This window comes from Physeter macrocephalus, unplaced genomic scaffold (genome assembly GCF_002837175.3).
Source record: "Physeter macrocephalus isolate SW-GA unplaced genomic scaffold, ASM283717v5 random_223, whole genome shotgun sequence".
In the NCBI taxonomy this organism is placed as follows: Eukaryota; Metazoa; Chordata; class Mammalia; order Artiodactyla; family Physeteridae; genus Physeter; species Physeter macrocephalus.
This window is the reverse complement of record NW_021145509.1, coordinates 23,867-44,664: the sequence shown is the minus strand read 5'-3', so window position 1 is coordinate 44,664 and position 20,798 is coordinate 23,867. Positions and strand designations below refer to the sequence as shown.

General features: G+C 55.3%; 2 protein-coding genes across 3 annotated transcripts; one reads left to right on the top strand and one right to left on the bottom strand.

Annotated features, from left to right (window-relative positions):
* Positions 1–4,165: 4,165 nt before the first annotated feature.
* On the bottom strand, positions 4,166–7,139 carry POU3F1 (POU class 3 homeobox 1). The gene has a single exon (XM_024125651.2). It carries the CDS (start codon positions 7,051–7,053, stop codon positions 5,710–5,712), a length of 1,344 nt encoding a protein of 447 aa, XP_023981419.1. The 5' UTR covers positions 7,054–7,139; the 3' UTR covers positions 4,166–5,709.
* Positions 7,140–7,260: 121 nt separating this feature from the next.
* LOC129391849 (putative HTLV-1-related endogenous sequence) lies at positions 7,261–20,567 on the top strand. Of its 2 annotated transcripts, none has more exons than XM_055082695.1 (2): positions 7,261–7,941; positions 20,053–20,567. In XM_055082695.1, exons 1-2 carry the CDS (start codon positions 7,313–7,315, stop codon positions 20,138–20,140), a joined length of 717 nt encoding a protein of 238 aa, XP_054938670.1. In that variant the 5' UTR covers positions 7,261–7,312; the 3' UTR covers positions 20,141–20,567. The 2 variants fall into 2 exon arrangements, with proteins under 2 accessions (XP_054938670.1, XP_054938671.1); XM_055082696.1 differs by lacking the exon at positions 20,053–20,567 and adding an exon at positions 8,420–8,465.
* The last annotated feature ends 231 nt before the right edge of the window (positions 20,568–20,798 follow it).

Genomic DNA, 20,798 nt, shown 5'->3' with positions numbered 1-20,798 from the left:
TGTGTGTGTGTGTGAGAGAGAGAGAGAGAGAGAGAGAGAGAGAGAGAGAGAGAGAGAGAGAGAGGGAGAGAGAGAGAGAGAGAGAGAGAGAGTGAGAGAGAGAGAGAGATCAGGAGCCCGTGACTACATGATGCTGGGTTCATGGTGTGGCGATGTGGGGACATGTTTTTAGCACAGGAGGGACGATGGCAGGAATGGATAGTTCTAATTGCTGTGTGTGTTTGTATATATACACGCATATGTATGTGTGGGGGTGTGTGTTTAAAAAATAAGATCACACATACATACAAACACACAGCCTAACTTTAATTATCTGAAGGGAGCAGGCGAGATCTGGGAGGAGCTGGGAACAATGATGGGCAGGGATGTGTTTGGAAAGTGGGGTGAGTGCTTGAAAATCCTGAGAGGAGGGGACCCTGCCAAGGGATGGAAAGGATGCTGCGTGTGGCAAATCAAATAGCACAGGTGCAGGTACCCAGAGACTCTGGAGACCTCGGTGTCAAAGGCCGCGAAGCTGGCCAGACGGTGGCACGGGTGTGCCCGAGAGTGTCAGCACGTGTGAGCGAGCAAGCTGGTAGAGTGTGCATCAGGGTTAGCTGGCTGAGAGGAGGAGTGGTAACGATAGGTGTGAGTGGGGCAGAGACAGAGGAGGTAGCTGTGATGGAGAATTTCCGAGAATGGCTGTGGAAACAGGCGGGGTAGTAGATGGGGAAGGAAGGGTCACGGGCAAGCCTGTGCATGTGAAACAGGACCGCTTCCACTGGAGGCGAAAGTTGCCTCTGCCCTACCCGGCACCCTCTGTAGAGTAGCCAGCTTGATGCTGATTTTGGGGTATGCTCAGCTGTGAGGTGGCCCTGGTGACTGCTGCCATGTCCCAGCTCAGGGACCAATAGAGGGCAGTCCTCCCACATGGAGGCCTCCCAAGCAGCAAGGGGAGCCCAGAATGGAGGGCCAAACACTAACTCCAAGGCCTTCACATATGTGGAGCAGGGACAGGATTGACGGCTCCTCTGGCTCCGGTCACTAAGCCAGAGGCCCCAGGTGAATCCCCCTCCCTAAGCTTGGGGGTAGCCACCAGACCAAGTAACCAGCCTCCTCTTTCTCCTCCCCCTGCTCAGGTGGGTCTCTTTTCTGGAACTCCAGCCCTGCTGGGGAAAGCCTGGGCCTGGGTGTGTCACTAGGGGCTTGACCTTCCCCGATGTCGGCCCAGAGCCTCTCCAGAGGAGGCTCAATTCTAAAGAGCCCTAAGTGGGCAGTTGTGGTGGGGGTCAGCTAGTCCTGTGGACACCCAGTTGAGTCTTGGGGTGAAGGGATGATTGCACAGGTCCTAAGCTATGCAACATTGATGCCAGTGCAACTTCCTGGGGCACGTGGTGGTGGGGAATACAGGCGTCCTTGAAGTTCAGGGCCGGGCACCATCCAGGTGTGCCTTGATGATCACAGGCGACCACAATGGCCACCTTCCTTCTTCCCATTTTAGCCACCCCCCACCCTGAAAATGTTGTCCCAGCTCAAACATCGGCAATGTAGCATGGACTTTCCTTCCCCCCTCCTATGTCTGGGAGCAGCTATGGATTTGCAGGCAGAGTGGCACATGCACACGTTTGTACACCAACACAGAGAAGCTCACATGGGGAGAGGGATGCTCTCTCTAGCTACCAGAATCTGTGGTTGCATGATCTTAGAAAATAATTTTGTTCCAATGAGGAGGGGAGGGAGATGGGATGAGAAAATCCCAAATCTGTCAGGGAAAGCTTGGGCTTCGTGGGAGGTCAATGCTAGGGACAGCTGGCTCTCTTGAACGAAAGGCAGTTTCAAGCTCTCAGGAGTGAGCAGGTAGATCCACATACACATGGGATGGAAAAATCCACGGTCAAGCTCACAGCCTACTGCCATTCCTAAACTCTATTTTATCCAGGGAGTAAGACTCCAGGGAAAGATATTTCTCCATATTTCCTATGGTTTCTTTCTCATACAGTAAGATGTGCTGTGGTTCCTACCATCATCCCAGGCTGGCGACTAGGGAAAGGAGCCCCCTGGGGCCTTCTGTGACCAAGGGTTGGGTGACCGGGTAGCTGTCCCAGGCTGGTGTCTCATTAAGCAAAATACTTGCCAAGTGGAAGATTTTCTTCCGTCCCCTTTCTCACTTTTTTTTCATCTTTTTTGTTCTACTCCTCAGCTGCTGCTAGATCTTGGGGGCCACATTGTTTTGCTGTTTTTGAGTTGACTTGCTTAAATAATAAATCCACCCTCTTGGACGGGGTTAAGCAGACAATTAGGAAATCAATCAATCAATGGGTGTCAGCTGCAGGCAGAGGGCAGGGAAGGGCCCCCGTCTTCCTGGCCGCCCTTTCCAACCTCCAGTCCTGCCGCGGCTCAGGCGGCAGGGAGCTCTGAGCTACATTCGCTTCCATTTCAGGGCACTGAGGCTGGGACAAATCCAGGAAGGACGAAACAAGGAGGGAGTGTGGGGGAGTGTGGGACTACTTCGAGAAGTTCCGTAGTTAGAGGAGCAGGAAATGAGAGGCCTAGGTGGGGTGACCAGCAGCTCTCGGTCGCAGTGTCACCCAACTAGCAGGTAAAGTTTCCAGCCTCTTTTGTAAGAAGCCTGGGGAGGCTCCCTGGCCTGCCGGTTTGAGGAATATGGAATGGCTGGGACACGGGTGCCAACTGCAGGGCTAATCACTTACTAGGCTGGACTTAAGGAGGGAGGGAAAAAAAAAAAAAAAAGCAGCAAGAGGCTGAGCCTTTGAAATGAAAACCATGGTGGCCTCTGGTTGGTGGCCTCTGCAGAGACAACTCTCTCCTGAGACTGAGGGGCAGAGCCCAGGGTGTCACCTGGAACCCTCAGCATCGAACAAGTCATCCTGAGGCCCCAGCCCGCCTGAGACAGCCAGCTTGGGGGTCTGGGAGCACCTCTCTGGGCGCCCAAGATATTGTCGGCTGGAGCCAAGGCCTCTCACAGGCCTGGGCTTGGACAACTTCCCTGGTGGGAGGGGGCCACACACATACCCTCACTAGGGACACAACTTTCTCCCCAGCTTGTGCCTTCAAGCTTTGTCTCCACGAAGAGTGACAGAAACCTCATGTGGTTTCTCCTGAGAAGGGAGAAACTGCATCTACGGAGGAAACAGGAAGAGCCGTTTGATTAGTATTTTTAAGAGGAGTTGTTCTAAAGGAGAAAGAGCTTGACTGGGACACAGACAGTCTGTGGCTTTGGCCCTGAAACCCAGAGCTGCCTCCACCATCCTGACTCTGGGGAGGAGGGCAGGCTGTGTTTAAGGCTTGACAGGGGGATGTCTGAGAATGTCTGCTTCCCTCCCCAGGTCATGACTGCACAGCCCGGGAGGCCTCCTATAGGCAGGAGCATCACTCCCTGGGGAGCGGGGGTTCCCTTGGGGACCCATCCCTGGAGAGGTGATGCCAGGGCTTTCTGGTGGCACAGCTCTTCTTGCCCCCACTCCTCCCCAAGAGAAGTTGGGGCAGGTCATTTGTTTGCATAGAAGTAGGACCAGCTTTGCCCACGCAAACTGGCGGGGGTCCCTCCCCAGGCCACTCAACTTCCCCAGGACCCCTGTCTAAGATGTTAGAACTCCCAGTGGATCCAGGCAGGTTTGGGTACCGTTTGTTTGCAGGTGGAAAGCCAGCTGGGGTGGGCTGGTGGGGCCTGACTTGGCTTCCAACTGCCCCAAGACCCAGAATGATGAAGTTGGCCCGGATCCCACCCGGGGAGTGCAAAGTCAGGGGTGGGGAATACAAAGATGCCCGGCTGGTGGTCCAGGTCGAGAGAGGCAGGCTTCTTCCTTGGCCCAGAAGAGCAGAGTTGTGCCTGAGGAATGGCCGATCCAAATTCAGTGTGGTGTCTGCAGTGTCTTAGGCCCTGGTCTGGTCCCAGGATAGTCTGTTTATGGGCGGGGGGCGGGGGGAGGTGGGGGACACATGAGGTAGCTTCATCTTCCCTAACCTCACTCATCTGAGGCAGGGGCCCAACCGTTGCCCAAGTAACAAGCAGCACCGATACTGGCCTGGAAGAAGGTCTGTGTGGTCACCTTCCTCCAAGAGAGTGAGGCCAGAACTTTGGTGGAGGTGAGTCGGGGTATCCCATCCCATCACCCACAAACCAACCCAGCCCTAGTAGTAAAGAGGACAGGACACAGCCCTGGGGTACATGTTTATGTGAGTAATAAAATATTTACTATAACATAAATATAAAGGGAACTTCCCAGTCTACATTATTATTATTTTTTTGCAATAAAGATACAAAGAGAATGCACCAAAACATTGTTCCAAAAAATAATAAAAATAAAATAACAAAATTTAAATTCAAACGGTAACAAACAGAACAAGAAATGGAGAAGGGGGAAGCTCCAAACACATCCAGAAAATAAATAGAGATGGATCAGAAATCTGGAAATCATATTAAAATATCTTTTTCGGATTAGTGGGTGTACAAAATCCTTTAGTATGGGGAGGGAGGGCAACCCGGAAAACCAAAAATAAAAACCAAGCACAAAATGTTTCTTTCTCCCCACCAGTGTGTACATATCTCACATATTTACATGGTTCCCACCTCACCCCAAATTTGGGGAATTTCTCTGCAGGCCTCCTCCAGCATCTCGCATCCCAGGGGGCTGAAAGGGAGCGGACAGAAGCTGCAGGGACTCAGGCAGAAGGTTCTCAGGGAACGGCTTATTTCTACAGCTGGTTAAAAAATATCTCCAACTTTTCCAAGTTTCGTTTGTTTGTGGCCGGGAGGTCAGGGCCCCGCGGGGAGTGGGGGCCCTGCTGTGCGGTGGTCGGTCTACAGCCGGGCAGAAGCCCCTTCCCATCTGCGTGTGCGTGGGAGCGCAGACCCCTCCAGCGTGGCCGGGAACCGAGCCGGAGCTCGGATAAAACGAAACGAAAAATCAACACTCGAATTTTTTTTGTTGTTAGTTTTTCTTTTTTGTTTGTTTTTTGTTTTATTTTGCTTTTTTGGGGTAGGGTAGGGGAAGCTAAGGGGAAAAAATAAATTAGGCTAGATTAAAGCTTTGGCTATTTCCTGCTTTTATACACAGACGCGGCTCTCGCGGCCTCCCCTCCGGGGCCCCGATAAATACAGTATACAGCGATTTAAATTAAGGGCGCGGGCGGAGTTAGAAGGACCCCAGGAGCCGAGAGGCTCCGTGAATAAATAAAAACTGTAAAAAACCAAGCCCGGAGAAAAGGTAAGGGGGATGGGGCGCATCCTTATGGGAGAGAAGAGGCGTGGAGCAAATAAAGTGACAGTCCCCCACCCTCGACCCTCAGGCTCGGGAATCCGCGCCGGGGAGAGGGATGAGGAACTCTCCTCTCTCCTTCCTCTCTCCCGGGTAATCCCTAACCCCGTACCGCGTTACCTGTCGCTGTGGGGAGGCCGCTGCCGGGATCCGGCCCCGAACAGCCCGGGGGGGCAGGGGCGGGGGTCGTCGAGGGGTTGGGGGCAGGGAGCAGGCGGCGGGCAGGATGCCCGGGGTGAGTTGGCGCGTTCCGGATCTTCGCTCCTCTCTCTCGGGGCTCGGGCGGCGCAGCCTTTCGGCCGTCTTCGCCGCTCGCAGGAGAGGGTCGTCCGGGTGTTTGGTTTTATTCGAAAGTTTCTGGGCTTTTTGTAAAATCCAAAGCAACCGAACAAAAAGAGTTCAGGCCGCGCGGCGCCTCGCCGCGCACCGGCGGGGGGCCCGGCCCGCGGGGTCACTGCACGGAGCCGGGCAGTGTGTGGTGGTGGTGGTGCAGCGCGGCCGGCGGGGGCGCCGAGGGCGGCGACGCACCGCCCCCGCCCGGCCCCAGCTCGCCGGGTGCGTACACGTCGTCCATGGGCGGGTGGCCGGCGCCAGCCGCCGGGGTCATGCGCTTCTCCTTCTGCCGCCGGTTGCAGAACCAGACGCGCACCACCTCCTTCTCCAGCTGCAGGCTGTCGGCCAAGCCTGTGATCTCGTGCGCCGAGGGCTTGGGGCACTTGAGAAAGTGGCTCTCGAGCGCGCCTTTGACCCCCACCTCGATGGACGTGCGCTTCTTGCGCTTGCGGCCCTGCGCCGCGATCTTGTCCATGTTGGTGGGGCTGCCGCTGGACGAGTCGGTCTCCTCCAGCCACTTGTTGAGCAGCGGCTTGAGCTTGCACATGTTCTTGAAGCTCAGCTGCAGGGCCTCGAAGCGGCAGATGGTGGTCTGCGAGAACACGTTACCGTACAGCGTGCCCAGCGCCAGCCCCACGTCGGCCTGCGTGAAGCCCAGCTTGATGCGCCGCTGCTTGAACTGCTTGGCGAACTGCTCCAGGTCGTCCGAGCTGGGCGCGTCCTCGTCCGAGTGCTCGCCCACCGACGAGCCACCGCCGCCCGCGCCCGGGTGCAGGTGCGCCGCTGCCGCGTGCAGGCCGCCGGCGTGTGCATGTCCGTGTGCGTGTCCGTGGGCGCCCAGGTGCGGCGGAGGCGACGGCTCCAGCTGAGCCTCGTGGCCGTCCTCGTGCAGCGCGTGGTGCAGGCCCGGCCCCGCGCCGCCGCCGCCCGCCGCCAGCATTCCGGCCAGGCCGCTGCCGCCGCCCCCCGGATAGGCCGCCTGCGCGTACAGCCCGAGCGGTTGGGGCTGGTGGCCCCCGCCGGCCCCCGGCGACGGCGACATGGCCGGGCCCAAGTGGTGTGCCGTGCCGCCCTGCGCCCATGCCGCGCCCGCGTGGGCCGCCCCCTGGTGCACCAGGCGCGCGTGGAAACCGCCGCCGCCGCCACCGTCGTCGGCCCGGCCGGCGCTGCCGCCGCCCGCCTTGCCGTGTTCCAGGTGCGGGCCGCCGGCCCAGTCGCCGCCGCCGCCTCCTCCCGTGGGTAGCCACTGCGGGTGCGCTAGGCCCACGGGGTGGCCCGCGCCCGCGCCCAGCCACTCGTGGTGCATCAGCTTCTGCACTTCGCGGTACGCGGCCCCCGCGTGCAGCCGCTCGGCTGCCGCCGCCGCTGCCGCTGCCGCCGCGGCATCCGGATGCATAAGCGGTCCCGTGCCCCCGGCTCCGCCGCCGGGGCCCCGCGGCAAGTACTGCGCGGTGGTGGCCATGCCGCCCCGCGCCCCGCGCCGCGCCGCGCCGCCGCCGCCGCTCCGCTCCGTCTGCGGGCCCCGCCGCCGTGCTCCGCCGGCTTAAAGCCCGACCAGCTCAGCGCTCCGGAGCCCCACCCCACCCGCCGCCCATTGGCTGCCAGCGGAGCCGCCTCCCGCCCCCCGGCCCCGGCCCCCGCCCCCCCTGCCCGCCTGCCGCCCGGCCCAGCCGCCCAGAGCTCGCCATTGGGCCTCACTCCTGGGGTCCCGCGCGCCGACCATGCTGATTGGCCGCTGGGGCTTCATTCACAGCCCCCCTACCTTCCGCGTAAACGCTCACGCCCCGGGGGCGCGGCCGCCACGTGGGGAGTGGCGCGGGGGTGGCACTGGGACCGCACCCCCCTCTCGTCCTGGCTGCGTGGGCCCCACTTTCCCCCGGCGCTGGAGACTCCGAGCCCGGCGGGTCCCACGCTCCAAGCGAGCAAAATTCCCGCCGGTCACCCGCCCGGGTGGCCAGAGGCGGTGGCGGGGATGGCGGGCTCCGGGAGGCGCTCGGGTTCCGAGAAGCAGCTCAGCCCCGCGCTCCTCCTTCCGCCGTGCCGCTGCCGGCGGGCCGGGATTCCCGCGGGTCTCGGCGGCTGCGAGCGGCAGGCGGCGCGGGTCCCCGGCTCGGTTGCGGCGCGGCTGCTCACCTCGCCCGCCTCGCCTCCCGCGACTTCCAGCGGGCACGGAGCTCTCCTCTGCGCTCCTCCCCGGCCCGTCTCGTTTTTCCTCTTCACCCTCTAGACCACCTAGCGCAACTCCGTCGACCTCCGCCGCCCTGAGAGAGCGTCGGGCGCGGGCAGAGTCGGACCGGCCCCGACTTCACGCCTCTCACGGGCTCTCCTTCTCCCGGGCGCCGCGGCCCAGGTGAGTACCTCGCGGGTGGCTCGGGGCCGGAACGGCCGGCGGCAGCGGTGCTGTGGGGAGACGGGAGCTCCTGTAACCAGGCCGATTCCGAGGTTCCTGAGTGAGAGGATCTCGAGGTGGAGACCGTGGCTCCGGGAAAGCACCGCCGACAGGAATGGTGGACACACTGGGCCCACGGGTATCTGACCCACGCCGCCGCCTCGCTCCTTCTCCTTCCTGCCTGCCCGGCTCATCGGCCTGGGTCATGGCGGGGTCACGCCCCGGGGAAACTTGCTCTAGGTGAGGAGTGGCGTGGATATGGGGAAGGGCGCTGGTGCCTCAGAAATCCGGCGTGCAGGCTGGGAGCTGTCCAGCCTTGCAGGGAGCCCTGGGCTGGAGTTTAACCCACTTGCCTGGGGCTGCTGAAAAGGGAACTGGGACTGAAGAGGTCTTGTTGGAAAGGTGCGGCATGCGGTTGGCTTACCTACTCATCCCCCAGGTCTTTGAGGACTCCCTGAAGGATCCTGAGTGGAGTTGGACGCCAGCATCAGCTCTTCTGTGCCACGCTGGCTGGAAGATGAGTGGAATGAGCTGTAGCCTCCACGTCTTCCCCACGCTGAGGCTTGGCTCTCGGGGAGTCTTCCAGCTGCCAGTTCACCTCTTTTCTATCCCCGATCTTGCCTCCAATGGATTCATAGATTCCAGGGCCCCGGGGGGCCCAGATTGGAGGACCGAGCTGGGGGCCCAGCTAGGGCCCTACTGGCAAGTCAGGACTGTGGAATAAAGCCTCAGTGTGTGAAGAAGGGTGATGGGGGGGCTCAGGGGGCAGCCGCAGTGGGGGTGACTGGGGCAGAGTCAGCAGTGACAAGGGTCATCCTTGGGCACAGACTGTGCTCATCCAGGCCCTAAATGCCCTAGGACCAGCCTCTGGCTAGCCCCCAAGGGATGGGGTGGCCACTGGCCACTGTCCTGAGCAGAGTCCTTAGGTACCACTCCCACTGCAAGAGCTGTGATGGAGCCCTGTGTCTGAACCTAGCTAGGGATGCTGGGCTTTCCTGGACTCTGGCCCAGGAAGTGGTCACCTTGAGGCAGCCCAGGACTTCCTGGTCCACTCGCCTTCCTGGCCTCTCTCCCAGGCTCAGGAGGTAGGACCAAGGCTGGGAATCTTGTAGTGAAGTCCCCTCTCACGCCAGCCCTAACCAGACCTGCGTGACATTGAAGCTTGGGCTTCCAACCTGGACCTGCCACTGTCGTCCTGGGCAAGAATAACTCTGGCCCAGTCTTCTAGGGCTTGGTTCTTCTACCTGTAAATTGTGAATAACAGTACCATAAGCAGCACACCTGTCTCACTAAGGTAAGTCAGAGGGTGGTACAAGACAACGTGAGTGAAAAGGGCTCAGAAAGGACTTTCACTCTCGTTGTTTCTATTGTTAGTGTCCCGTGAATGAACAGGTTACTCCCCCTCTCTAACTAAATCTCAGCTTGCTCATCTGTAGAGTGGGGTTCTGGAGGTTTGGACCAGGTGACCTCTCTGGTAAACTCCCTTCCAGTTCTGATGGTCTGTGAGTCTATGAACCTGTCTCGGTTTCTGTCAGAGGAAGGGAAACGTCTGGACAGTGGACAGGTGTTGTTTGGAACGGTCATCATGAGCAATGGGTGCTTTACCAAATGCTTTTTATTCATCACGTTACCTGCCGCTCTCAGGCCCGAGAGTGAGTGCTGGGATTGTTCTCCCATTGCACAGCTGAAGGAACTGAGGCTTGTCCGAAGGCAAAGAATGCATGGAGGTCCCACACTCCCCATCATTCTCCCTGTGGCTGTGGGATGGGAAGGGTGTGGAGGCAGCGGCTTTGGCCGTCACAGCAGAGAGCGCTCACAGAGAGAGCTCTCTGGTCAGCTGGCAATCTTGAAGCTGAGTTCCCCAGGTCTGTGCTGAATTGAGGGGTGGCTGCAGCAAAGACAGGCTCCTAGGTTGCCAGCTTGTCAGCTAGCAAATCTCAGTCCCAATATCCCATTACCCCCCTTCAGCACCCCTGGCCTTTGCTTTGCCTGTTGGAGCCTCAGTTTCTTTATCTTAAAATGAGGACAGTAAGGCCTGCTTCTCAGGTTTGTTCTGAAGCTGCAAGGATGAAACAAAGCCTGTAATTTAGATGCCCCCTCTTAATATGCGATGCTGCTCTGGGGTGAACAACAGTGTGAACTAGGAAAGGATAACATTCCTTTCTCTGCTTTGGAAGTTTTAGATCCCCTACAATGATATGGGTTTGGTCTTGAGTCACAATTTTCTTATATTTGAGAGTTAAGTGTTCCCTAGGAAGTCTCGACATCCCCTTTGCTCTTGCCCCTAGAGATTCTGGGTGGGACACTGGGGGCTATGACATGGCCATTGGCAGAGACACCTGTTACAGAGCATCTCCTCTCTCCAGGAGCCCTACCCTCATAGACCACAGAGAAAACGCAGAACACGGGAGTCAGACAGCCAGCTGACCAATGCAGACACAGAATGGTTTAGGCATATGAACAGATGTGCATTCACACACACACACACACAAATGCATAATCCGCAGATACACACGTGAAATTTAGCCTGGAGACAAACATTCAGATTCAAAATAGGAACACATGGATTCCCATCATTAGGTTGGATATTCAGAGTCACACAAATCAACACCCAATGATAAATACAGGCATGTGTCTCAACAGGAACATTCGCAGAACCCATGCAGAGGCTGAAGTCGGCTCAAGTAGGCATTCCTTCAGCAACATAGACATAGAGGGGACCTGCAGGCCCTTCGGGTGACAAGCATGGAGGCTCTCAGCTGGCACGCCAGTTCACACAGATGGGCACACCCTTGTGTGTTCACAAACATGAGCACACACTCTCCCACCCAGTGCACAAAGAGGCCCACCCCACGCATCACACAGACACCTAGATCCTGTAGGAACTAACGCATCTGCACAGCGGATCAGAAAGCAGAGGAAGGGGCTGTACCCAGCCCTGAGTTTAGTCCATGCGAGTCAGTGGCCCCACTCATTCGAAGGAAGCAGGAAAGCCCTTTCTTTTCATTTTTTTTTTTTTTCACTCTCCTTGTCTGCGGAGGGCATCTCCCAGCCAGGCCGCCGCCAGTCTCAGAGGCTCACCAGCCTCCATCCCCAGCAGGGGCCCCTGCCCAGCCTGCCCCCAGGCCAGGAGCTGCCCGGGCTTTCCCAGAGTGGCGAGACCTCCTCCAGGCTCTGGAGTGTGACCGAGCGCCTGCTCATTTGACACAGGTCACCGAGCCTCCGGCAGATGGGGCCCTCGCTGTGGGGGATCTCTGAGCTGGAGGGGCTGCAGGGGGAGGCTCTGTGGGGCTGAACTGCAGCTACACAAGCCCCACATTCTCTGTGCAAAGTCTCAAGTCACAGACACAAACCCCCGCCATCTACATTCACACTCCCGCCTGAGAAGTTCAGACGCGGCCTCTAGAGTCTGACCACACTTGCCATCAGCTGCACTGCAGCCACACGTGCACTGTAATATTCCAGACGCGCATCCCCGACAGGCGAGCCTACATAGTGGCGCACTGAACGAGATTTGGGAGGAAGAGGAGGCAGCTGGTTCCGGCCGCTTTCGCGCTTTGGACTCTGGGCCCCTGCTGCTGTGTCTTGTGCGTGGGGCAGTGGGTCCTCGGAGTCCAGGGCAGCACTGAGAGGAGATGCAGCCGCAGACCCAAGGCTTTTTCAGTGTTGTGGGAAGACCGGCTCCAAGACACTCCACCTGCATTCCTCACAAGTCAGGAGTGCTGAGCGGAGCTAAAGAGAGGAGAGATCGGGCCCGTGGGGAGGGCTGCTAGAGGAGCTCGTGTCCTAGGATGCCCTCCTGTGTGCGTGGGCTTGAAGTCTTTGTCTGAGGCAGGCTGGGCTGGAAGGGGGGCGGGATGCGGGCAGCACTCAGCCCACTTCTTTTCCCTTCTGCCAGTCTTCTTATGCCCCAGATCCTGTGTTTTCAGGGTGTCAAGGGTCCTGGGTACCATCTTGACTCAGACTCAGGCCTGCTGGATGACACTGGACCAGTCTCAGCCTCCTGATCTCTGTGAACCTCAGTGTCCTCATCTGTAAGCTGGGCAGGATGGTCTCTGCTGGGTTCTTGTGAAGGCGGGGTGAGATCACTGCCCCGATGGAAACTCGGAGAGGGGAAGCATGGCTTGGTTTTCCTCCCTGGCTGCTAGGGGTGAGTAAGAGGCTGTGTGAGCAGGAACAGAACCTGCCTGTTCCCCCAGCCAGTTCTTGCTGAGCGGTGTCAGGAGTGACCACGCCCATAACCTGCTTGTTCTGGGCTGGAACATGTTTTTGACTGGAAGAGTCTGTCAGGGTCCTGGCTGCTGCAGATTCCAGCCTGGGTAGGCGCATCCACTCCCTCTGTGCAGGCTGGTGCCAGCTAGACAGATTCATAGCGCTCACCACCATACAGAGAGCTCTCCCACAAGGGATGTGATCACTATTCTGAGCTCTCAACCCCCCACCTCTCTCCCTCTAAACTCAGCCATTCTAGGTGTCCTACCTCTTTTGTCCTTCCAGTGCTCAAAAGAGCCTAGCATAGAAGAGCAGAGAGGTAGGAGAGGCATGGCTGCCTTTGGCTGAGGAGAAAGAAGCAGTCTCATTTAATTTAAGGTTCCCTATCTCTCAGACTTGGGGAAGGGAAGGATGGAATATTATGGAATATCTCTTAGGGATGAACCTTTCCTTGTATTTTTGCGTCTGCCTCGGCCCCCTAGGTCTATGTGTGGTGTGGGGATCCTCCCAGTGCATCAGTAGAATATTCAGATTAGGGGTGGTCAATTGCTCTTAAAATTTACTCTCATTTTTAGCAGAATGGCAGCCTCTGAGCTGGTGCTAATGCCCACAATCCGGTTATGCAGAACACGCTCTCTGCAAATCGGTAAATCATTAGCGAGGATTAATCACTCTGAAAGGCTGGGGCTGGGTTTGAGTTTCTCTCTCTCTCTCTCTCTCTCTCTCTTTTTTTTTTAAAACACACTTTTTATCTGGATGGCTGCAAAATTCAACACCACAGGGTGGGGTGGGAGCAGCGAGTGATGATTTAAGTTCTTGTCACCATTGTTAGACAGGGGAGGTGCCTTCCTGGGCCTGGTGCTGACTCTGGCCCGACCAAGGGGTGGAGGGTGGATAGCTCAGGTAGGGGGGAAGGGAGAGAGGGGAGTTCCCTTGTGTTTGTGTACATCAGTGTTTGCAGTAGTGTGTTAGGGGCTTGGTGTGCTTGTATCGTTGGGTGACTGTAGGTTAGCTTGCTTGCGTGAATTCCTGTTTGTACTTTACAGATGCCCATAAGTGTTTCAACGCTTGTGTTTGGGTGCTTGTGCTTGGTTTGTATTAATATGTGTGCATTAGTGTTTGTAAGCGTATCAGACAGTGCTTCCCTTTAAGAGTGGTTTTAAAGACCACACCTCACCTTCCTCAGCCTCCAGGAAGCTCTTGAGGGGGAGTAGGTAGAGCTGGAGGGAGGTCCCAACTTCACCTGTGTGAGGGGGCATGGCTCATGGATTATTTACATATTCATGAGCTGCTGTCTCTTGGAACTCCCCTCTGGAAGAGACTAGCATGAGGCCCCTTATGGCAGATGGGGAGATGGGGAGGCCAGGCTCTCACCGTAACGCCTCTCACCCTGCCACCCCAGGTCTAGTGGCTGTGCCTCCTCCACCCATGGACCGGGAAAACCCAGGGTTCTGAACCCCAGCTTCTGCAAAGCTGCAGTACACACAACTCTAGTTCCTGATGGGAGCTGTTTGGCGGTGATGGGAAAGCTCTTTTTCCTTCCTGGTCCATGACGCCCCTATGGCGGCTCTTGGGGAAAGAAGGTCATTCTTCCAGCCAGGACCAAGCTGATGAATGGGATTCACTCCCACTTAATGTCCACACCAGGCCAGCCTCCTAATCCCTGTCTTTCTCCCTAGTTTAGTGCAGCCCAGCTTCGGAGCAATAATTATTTTCAAATGATCCAGTAATGACATTCCTAGGGTATTGGTCAGGGTACATGAGTATGAGGATGAGGTCACAGGACTTCTCCCCTCCAGTTCCAGAGTGTGGGGTTTGAGGTAAGACTAACTGGGCCTGATCTTTGCATCAGCTCTGATCCCCCCAGTCCCCTTTCTCCATACAGAGTCAGCTTGGGTAGCCTGGGCACCACTATCTACCACGCCACAGATGGCACAGATGCCCTGTACTTCTGTTCATGTGCCTCCCCCTCCCCTCCGTGCAGCAGGCTAGCCTGGAGTCGAGGGAAAGACAGAATGATATAGTTCTTTGGCTGTTACAAGTTGGGAGGGTCTGGAGAGAGTTGGCTGGGCTCAGTGCTGTCCTTCCTCGGCTTTCTTGAGAGTAGCAGGTGGAGGGCGGAAGTGGCAAAGGAGGATTTAGGAATTATATTTTCCCAGGGAACTCTTAGCATCTTTATATATCTCTGGTGTCAGACATCTGTCTGAGCTTAGGGTAGCATCTGTCTGGGCTGGAGACAACATCTGTTTGAGGCTGGGACACCTGGCTGAGCCCAGAACATTATCTGGCCCCAGGACAGCTTTTGTCTGGGCCCAGGACATGTGTCTGAACCTGGCATGGCATCTGTCTGGGCCTGGTGCAACATCTTCCTGGCCTGGGGGCAATGTCTGTTTGAGCTCTGGACATCTGTCTGACTTGGAGATGTCTGCTGAGCCCAGAACAATACCTGTCTGAGCGTGGGGGTGGACTTGTCATGGCAGATAAAATCACCCTCGAGTCTCAACTTTGGTTTGCGTCTGAGAACAGAGTATATGCCAGACTCATGTCCCTGCTCTCATTTCTACCAGGGAAGGGCTCTTCTGTAGAGTGCCTCAGTTTACCTCCTTCTGTAGGCACATTGGCCTGCTTGCTCTGGACACCTCAAGGGACAGCCAAAGCCTGCACCCCAGGGACTCCACGAAAGCGAAATTAAAAGAATAAGGGAGTGGATAGGTTATAAAATCCAAGACTGGTCTAGGACCGTTCTTCCCCTCCTCCAGTCCCTTCATTGAATCAAACTAGAGTGCTCCCCCAGGACACAACTCAGACATGTCACTTGCCTCCTGAGAAGTCTTCCCTTGCTCCCGATCGTATATATTATCAGGCCCAGAGCCCCTCTTGCCCTGCTCCTGCCTCTGCTCTGAGCCAGCAGTGCGGAGCTTCTTTCCCACAAACACACCGGGACCTAATGATTCCCTACCTTTGTGCACTCAGCTCCCTCTCCTTGGAATGTCTTTCTCCCCCGCCCCCCCCACCCCCAATCCTCCCATCACATCCTTCAAGTCCTAGTTCAAGGGTCACCCGCTCTGGGAATTTTTTTCACTCCTTCTCTAGACTAAGCCACGACCTCTGCCCTGCTTTCACAATGTATTGTGAAGACCACCTCTGTGTTAGCATTTGTGGGCCTGCACTGTCATTGCCCTTTGTATATCTGTCTCTCCCATGGGACTGTCAGCTCCTGGGGGTAGCTGACTCTGGTTCCTCTTTGTCTCCCCAGCACCCAGCCCAATTCCTGGCCTATGGTGGTACCAGTAAGAAAGGGCTGTTGGATGATCACATGGTTGTACCTCTGTCATCTCATTTCCATCTCATTTCATTCTCTATCTGCGACCAGGATGAAGACATATAGAATCTAAAGATTTGGTACATATGCTCCTGACAGGAGCAGGAAAGAGAAGTGATGCTCGGGGAGCAGTAATGAATCCAGACCTAATGGCCTCTCTGTGGGCTCCGGGGATGGGACCACACCTAAGAAAGAAGACCTTTACGTGGGTCCAGGCCCATTCCCTGAGGGCAGGTGGGAGAATGGAGACCTGGCCTAGCTTGTTGGAGAAGTTTCAGAGTTCCTGGGCTTACTGGTCCTGCCAGAGAGGAAAAGTCACATAAGGTGTTGTTAATATAAGCACCGTGCCCAGAGCAAACTGCTCTCCCTGGCCAGGTTCTGAGGAGAGCATCTGGGGACAGAGGCTGAGTAGGGAGGGGTGCAGAACGGTGAGGAGGTGGCTGAGAAGTGGATGCTCCCAGGACATGGTCTCTGCCTTGGTGGCTTTTATTCCACCAAATAGAAATAGCTTTCTCGTTCTTGCTGCTGATGAAAGCCATACAAGCTCATTTGTCAAATTCTTTGCCTCAAATATCTGAAACAGAAAGTGGAAGTCCTCTGTTCATCTCTCTTCCTCCCCTCTCTTAACTACTCCTATTGGCTATATCTTTCCAGAACTTGTTTGCATGGGCACACACTATTTAATAAAATTGCTAAGATTTATTGAGTGCTTACTATGTGCAGGAATTGTGCTAAGTGCTTCTACCTGGGTTTCCACGTTGCATCCTAACCAAAACACTATGAATTAGGTGCAACTCTTATTCTCATTTTACAAATGAAGAAACTGAGAGATATTAATGATAATAGTCCACGTATATTGGGTGCTTGCTAGGTAGGTGCCAGGTACCATTCTAAGTACTTTGCATGTTATCTCATTGAATGCCCGTAGTATGTATAATGCCTGGCATGTACTAGACAATCAATAAACAGGGGTTGATGCTTCCAGCTTGAAAGTTCGAGAATCTCAGATGAGACATCTAGGATCATTCAGTGGACCCCTAGAGGGGAGGGCTCTTGTCCCAAACCTCCTGAGCTGCAGGCAGCATCCCTGGTGCCTGGAGATGCTGACTCAGCAGTGAAAGATGTAAATTCCTACCTTGGTTTGCATATGATTTACACATATTTATTTATGAATGTCTTTGATTAATGTCAAAGTGCCTCGGTGATTTTTCTGCCAGGCTTCAGGGCCCTGCAGAGGGCACGGTTAGTGTGGACTGGCTGCAGGCTCTGAGTGTGCATGCGTGGGGGGCTGCTGGATGGGGTGAAAGTGACAGCTGTGGAGAGGTGGATGGCAGCTGGGGGGTTGAGTGGGCAGACTGGAGCTTGGGATTCTGGAATGGGTGATGTGGGCAGCTGGTATGAGTGGAGGCTGTTTGTCCGCATAAGGCAGGGTCCAGCTAAGGGGCTGGGGCAGGGTCAGAGCGCCAGGCACTGGGGTGCGTGACTCGTGGGTCTCTAGGTGGCCATGGTCCTAGACAAGCCAGGGTGCCAGTCAGGCTTTCTAGGTAGGAACTCAGACCCTAGGAGCCCAAGGACAGTATCTGGGGTTCAGATTAGGACACCCGGTCTAGCCTGGTGAGGGCTTCTAAAACAAGGAGGAAGCTTGGAGGCAGGAAGGGTCCTCCCTCCAGAGGTGTTCCCCCTGGTGCTGCCCACGGCGGGGATCCCCTGCTTGGATGCTCTGGGACAGGGAGTGCTCTCTGCAATCAAGGCCTTGGGAGAATCTGCTAATTAGTAGGAATAGTCTGTGTGTGCCAGCTGTGCCCAGCCCTGTGCCTCGCACCATGGGGAAGACCAGTCCCAGCCTGCAAACCTTGGCAGGGAAGCCGGTGAGATAAGGCAGGAAGGGCAGGGCCACCCCCCCCTCCCCCGACCTTGATTGAAGGCTGCAGGCACTTTTATCCATTATCTCCTTTGATTGTCAGCAGGATCAAAGGCAGTGGCTGTCTTATCTTCTCATTATAGAGGAGGAAGCAGAGACTCAGAGAGCTGCAGTGACTTGCCCAAGGTCACACTGTGAGTGGAGGAGCTCAGATTTGAACCCAGCTCTGTTTCATTCTACATACAGCCTGAGCACTTAGCCAATTTATTCTGCTTCAGCCAGGTATAAAATAAGGATCACACCTATCTTGCTTAATTGTGAGGATTAGATGAGCTCAAGTGTGTAGGGAGGGTAGCACAGTGGCTGGCACACAGTAAGTGCTCAATACAAATTTTTTTTTCTTCCTTAAGTGATAGAGCTAGGATCTTAAATCACGGTCCAGGAGACTCTACTGTTTGCATGGTACCGTGGTTCTTGCCAAGGTTGGTTGGGAGGGGGGTGGTTGGGGACAGAGCATGACCTCCTCTGTGGGTTGGGTGAGCCCTTGTCATGCATGGGCACTAATGGCCAGCAGCATATGGGAGGGGCCGCCTGCCAGGCCAGAGCCCCTGTCTACTCTAGGCCTAAGCCTGGGTAGGGTGGGGACACTGAAGTTGTCTAGTTAGAATTGCCTGGATTTGTGTGTGTGTGTCTGTACGTACTTGGTGAAGGTCCTTGACTGGGAAAGGAGAGACAACTTTGGGAGCTCTATTAGCAGGCAGTGGTCAGGGCCCTTTCTCATTTTCAGTGGCAGAGATGAATCAAGTGAGGGAGAGAACCCTCATGTGAGGATATGAGGGAAATCACTCCTGACAGGGGGAATAGCCAGTGCAAAGGCCCTCGGGTTAGATTGGACTTAATGTGTACATCTTCCTCAGTAGCTACGGAGACAGAATTAATTTGTATCTTCTGGTGTTTGAGGTAGAGGAGCTAAGTGGGGGCAGGAGTCATTCATTCATTCGTACATTAATTCAACAACTATTTAGTGCCCACTTTGTGCAAGGCACTATCCTAAGTGCTAATGGCTAACACTTATTGAGCGCCTACTATATTTCTAAGTACTTTAATATATTATTTCATTTAATTTTTACAACAACACAAGGAATCCTGGGGAGACAGTTGGGCTTCCTCTTATTCCTTCAGCTTCTTCCCACCTCCCAGTCACCACAGTCACGAGTGTCTGCCACTCAGAAAGGGCAGGATCCCCACAATGGGTGAGGCAGGGTGGTCCTGAGAAAATCACGGCTCTGGAGTCTTATATGTCCTGCCTGGGCCCTGCCCAGGATCAGGCCCTGAGCCTCCTGGAAGCCACCCAGTAGAGGGTGGGGTGCCCACGTTAATCCCATTCAACCAGGCCTGCCTCAGAATTTTCTTTCCCCGGGGCTCCCAGTCACATCTTCTCTGTATCCCCTCGACCGCTTAGCTCCTGGCCTCCCAGCAGCTCCCTGCATAGCTAAGCCATGTCTTCTGGGCTCTGCTCAGGGAGCCAGGGTGCGGCTTGGAGCCGAGGCTCTTGGCAGGGAGAAAAGAAAGTTCCGTACTTGTTTTCTTTTTTTTCCCTAAAGATATATCTTTATTTATTTATTGAAATGTAGTTGATTTACAATGTTGTGTTAATTTCTGGTGTCAGCAAAGTGACTCAGTTATACACATATATACATTCTTTTTTCTATTCTTTCCCATTATGGTTTCCCAGGATATCGAATATAGTTCCCTGTGCTATACAGTAGGACCTTGTTGTTTATCCATTCTGTATGTAATAGTTTGCATCTACTAATCCCAAACTCCCAGTTCATCTGTCCACCACCCCCCTGCCCCCTTGGTAACCGCAAGTGTCTTCTCTATGTCTGTGAGTTTGTCTCTGTTTCGTAGATAGGTTCATTTGTGCCATGTTTTAGATTCCACATCTAAGTGATATCATATAGTATTTGTCTTTCTCATTTTTTTTTCTTTACTACAAACTTTTACAATGCTAATATATGTTGTGAATGATCATAAGGTACATTTAACATATAGCGTTTCCCATACTTAGTTTTCCCCAGGGCTCTTCCTTTGGGAAGCATCTCCTGGAAGTATGGTTGCTCACAACACACTTTTGGAAAAGCGAAATTAATCTCGCTGTCAGGGCAGGTGTTTCGTTTTTTTTTTTTTTTGTGGTACGCGGGCCTCTCACTGTTGTGGCCTCTCCTGTTGGGCCTCTCACTGTTGTGGCCTCTCCCGTTGCGGAGCACAGGCTCCGGACGCGCAGGCTCAGCGGCCATGGCTCACGGGCCCAACCGCTCCGCGGCATGTGGGATCTTCGCGGACCGGGACGCGAACCTGCGTGCCCTGCATCGGCAGGCAGACTCTCAACCACTGCGCCACCAGGGAAGCCCAGGGCAGGTGTTTCAATTGATTGTTTTTCCCCAAATGAAAGCTGTAGATTTTCCCCTTCCATACTTGTTTTCTGATGGGACTGTTCTGAAACACTCGCTGTGCTTAACTAACTCTGATGGAGGGTGGTGCTCACCTGGCCTGGCCTGGTTCCCTCTGTCCTGTCCTTAAGATGGTGAGCACACAGGCCTCGGCCAGGGTGGGTTTCTCAGTTCCTGACCACCCACCTTTGCCTGTGACCTGGGCTCCTCAACCTCTCCTGCAGGAAAAGGTACGGAGAAGAGGAAATAGAAAAGTTGCTCAAAATGCAGAGGCCAAGGGAGGAGTCTGGTGCTTCAGTCTTTGGTGAATAAAGAAACCTGGTAAAGAAGGTTTTCTGGATGGGACAAAGGAAAAGGAAGATCTTGTTCTGATGGGCTATGCTAACCTGGAAATCATGACTCCGTCTGTTTTGCCATCCACCCATCCATCTATCCATCCATCCACCTATCCATCCATCCACCTCTGCCCCATCCATCCATCCATCCATCACCCATCCATTCAGCCACCCACTTTATCCATCCATCCATCCATCCACTGACTGAATGCCTAACACAGCCACTAGTTCAATTATGCTTACAGAGTGCGTATGTTGGCGAGCTGGTCAGTGTTTATACTTTTGTGACCCTTCTGTTTATGTATTTCCTCTCCCTACCTGGTTCTTAGAGAAGTTCCTTGAGAACTCGGGGCCCGAGTCCCCCTATAGAGACAAGAGGAAGGGCTCTGTCTTGGCTGTGGGGTTGTCAGCAGCTGCCTGGCTTGGGCACCCTGGGGGACCAGGGTCGTGGGGAATCTTGCATGCTGTTCCCACCCCTGCTGGGCTGGGCCTGTGACCCTCACTGTGACCCAGCCTGGAGGATGCCATGCTGCTGCAGGGGAAAGGACTCACCGCCTGGCAGCCTGCCTGTGCTGCTGCAGGGGCTGATGGCCCCTTGCCAGCGTCAAGCTTTTGGAGCGGTAAAGTTGTGTGGC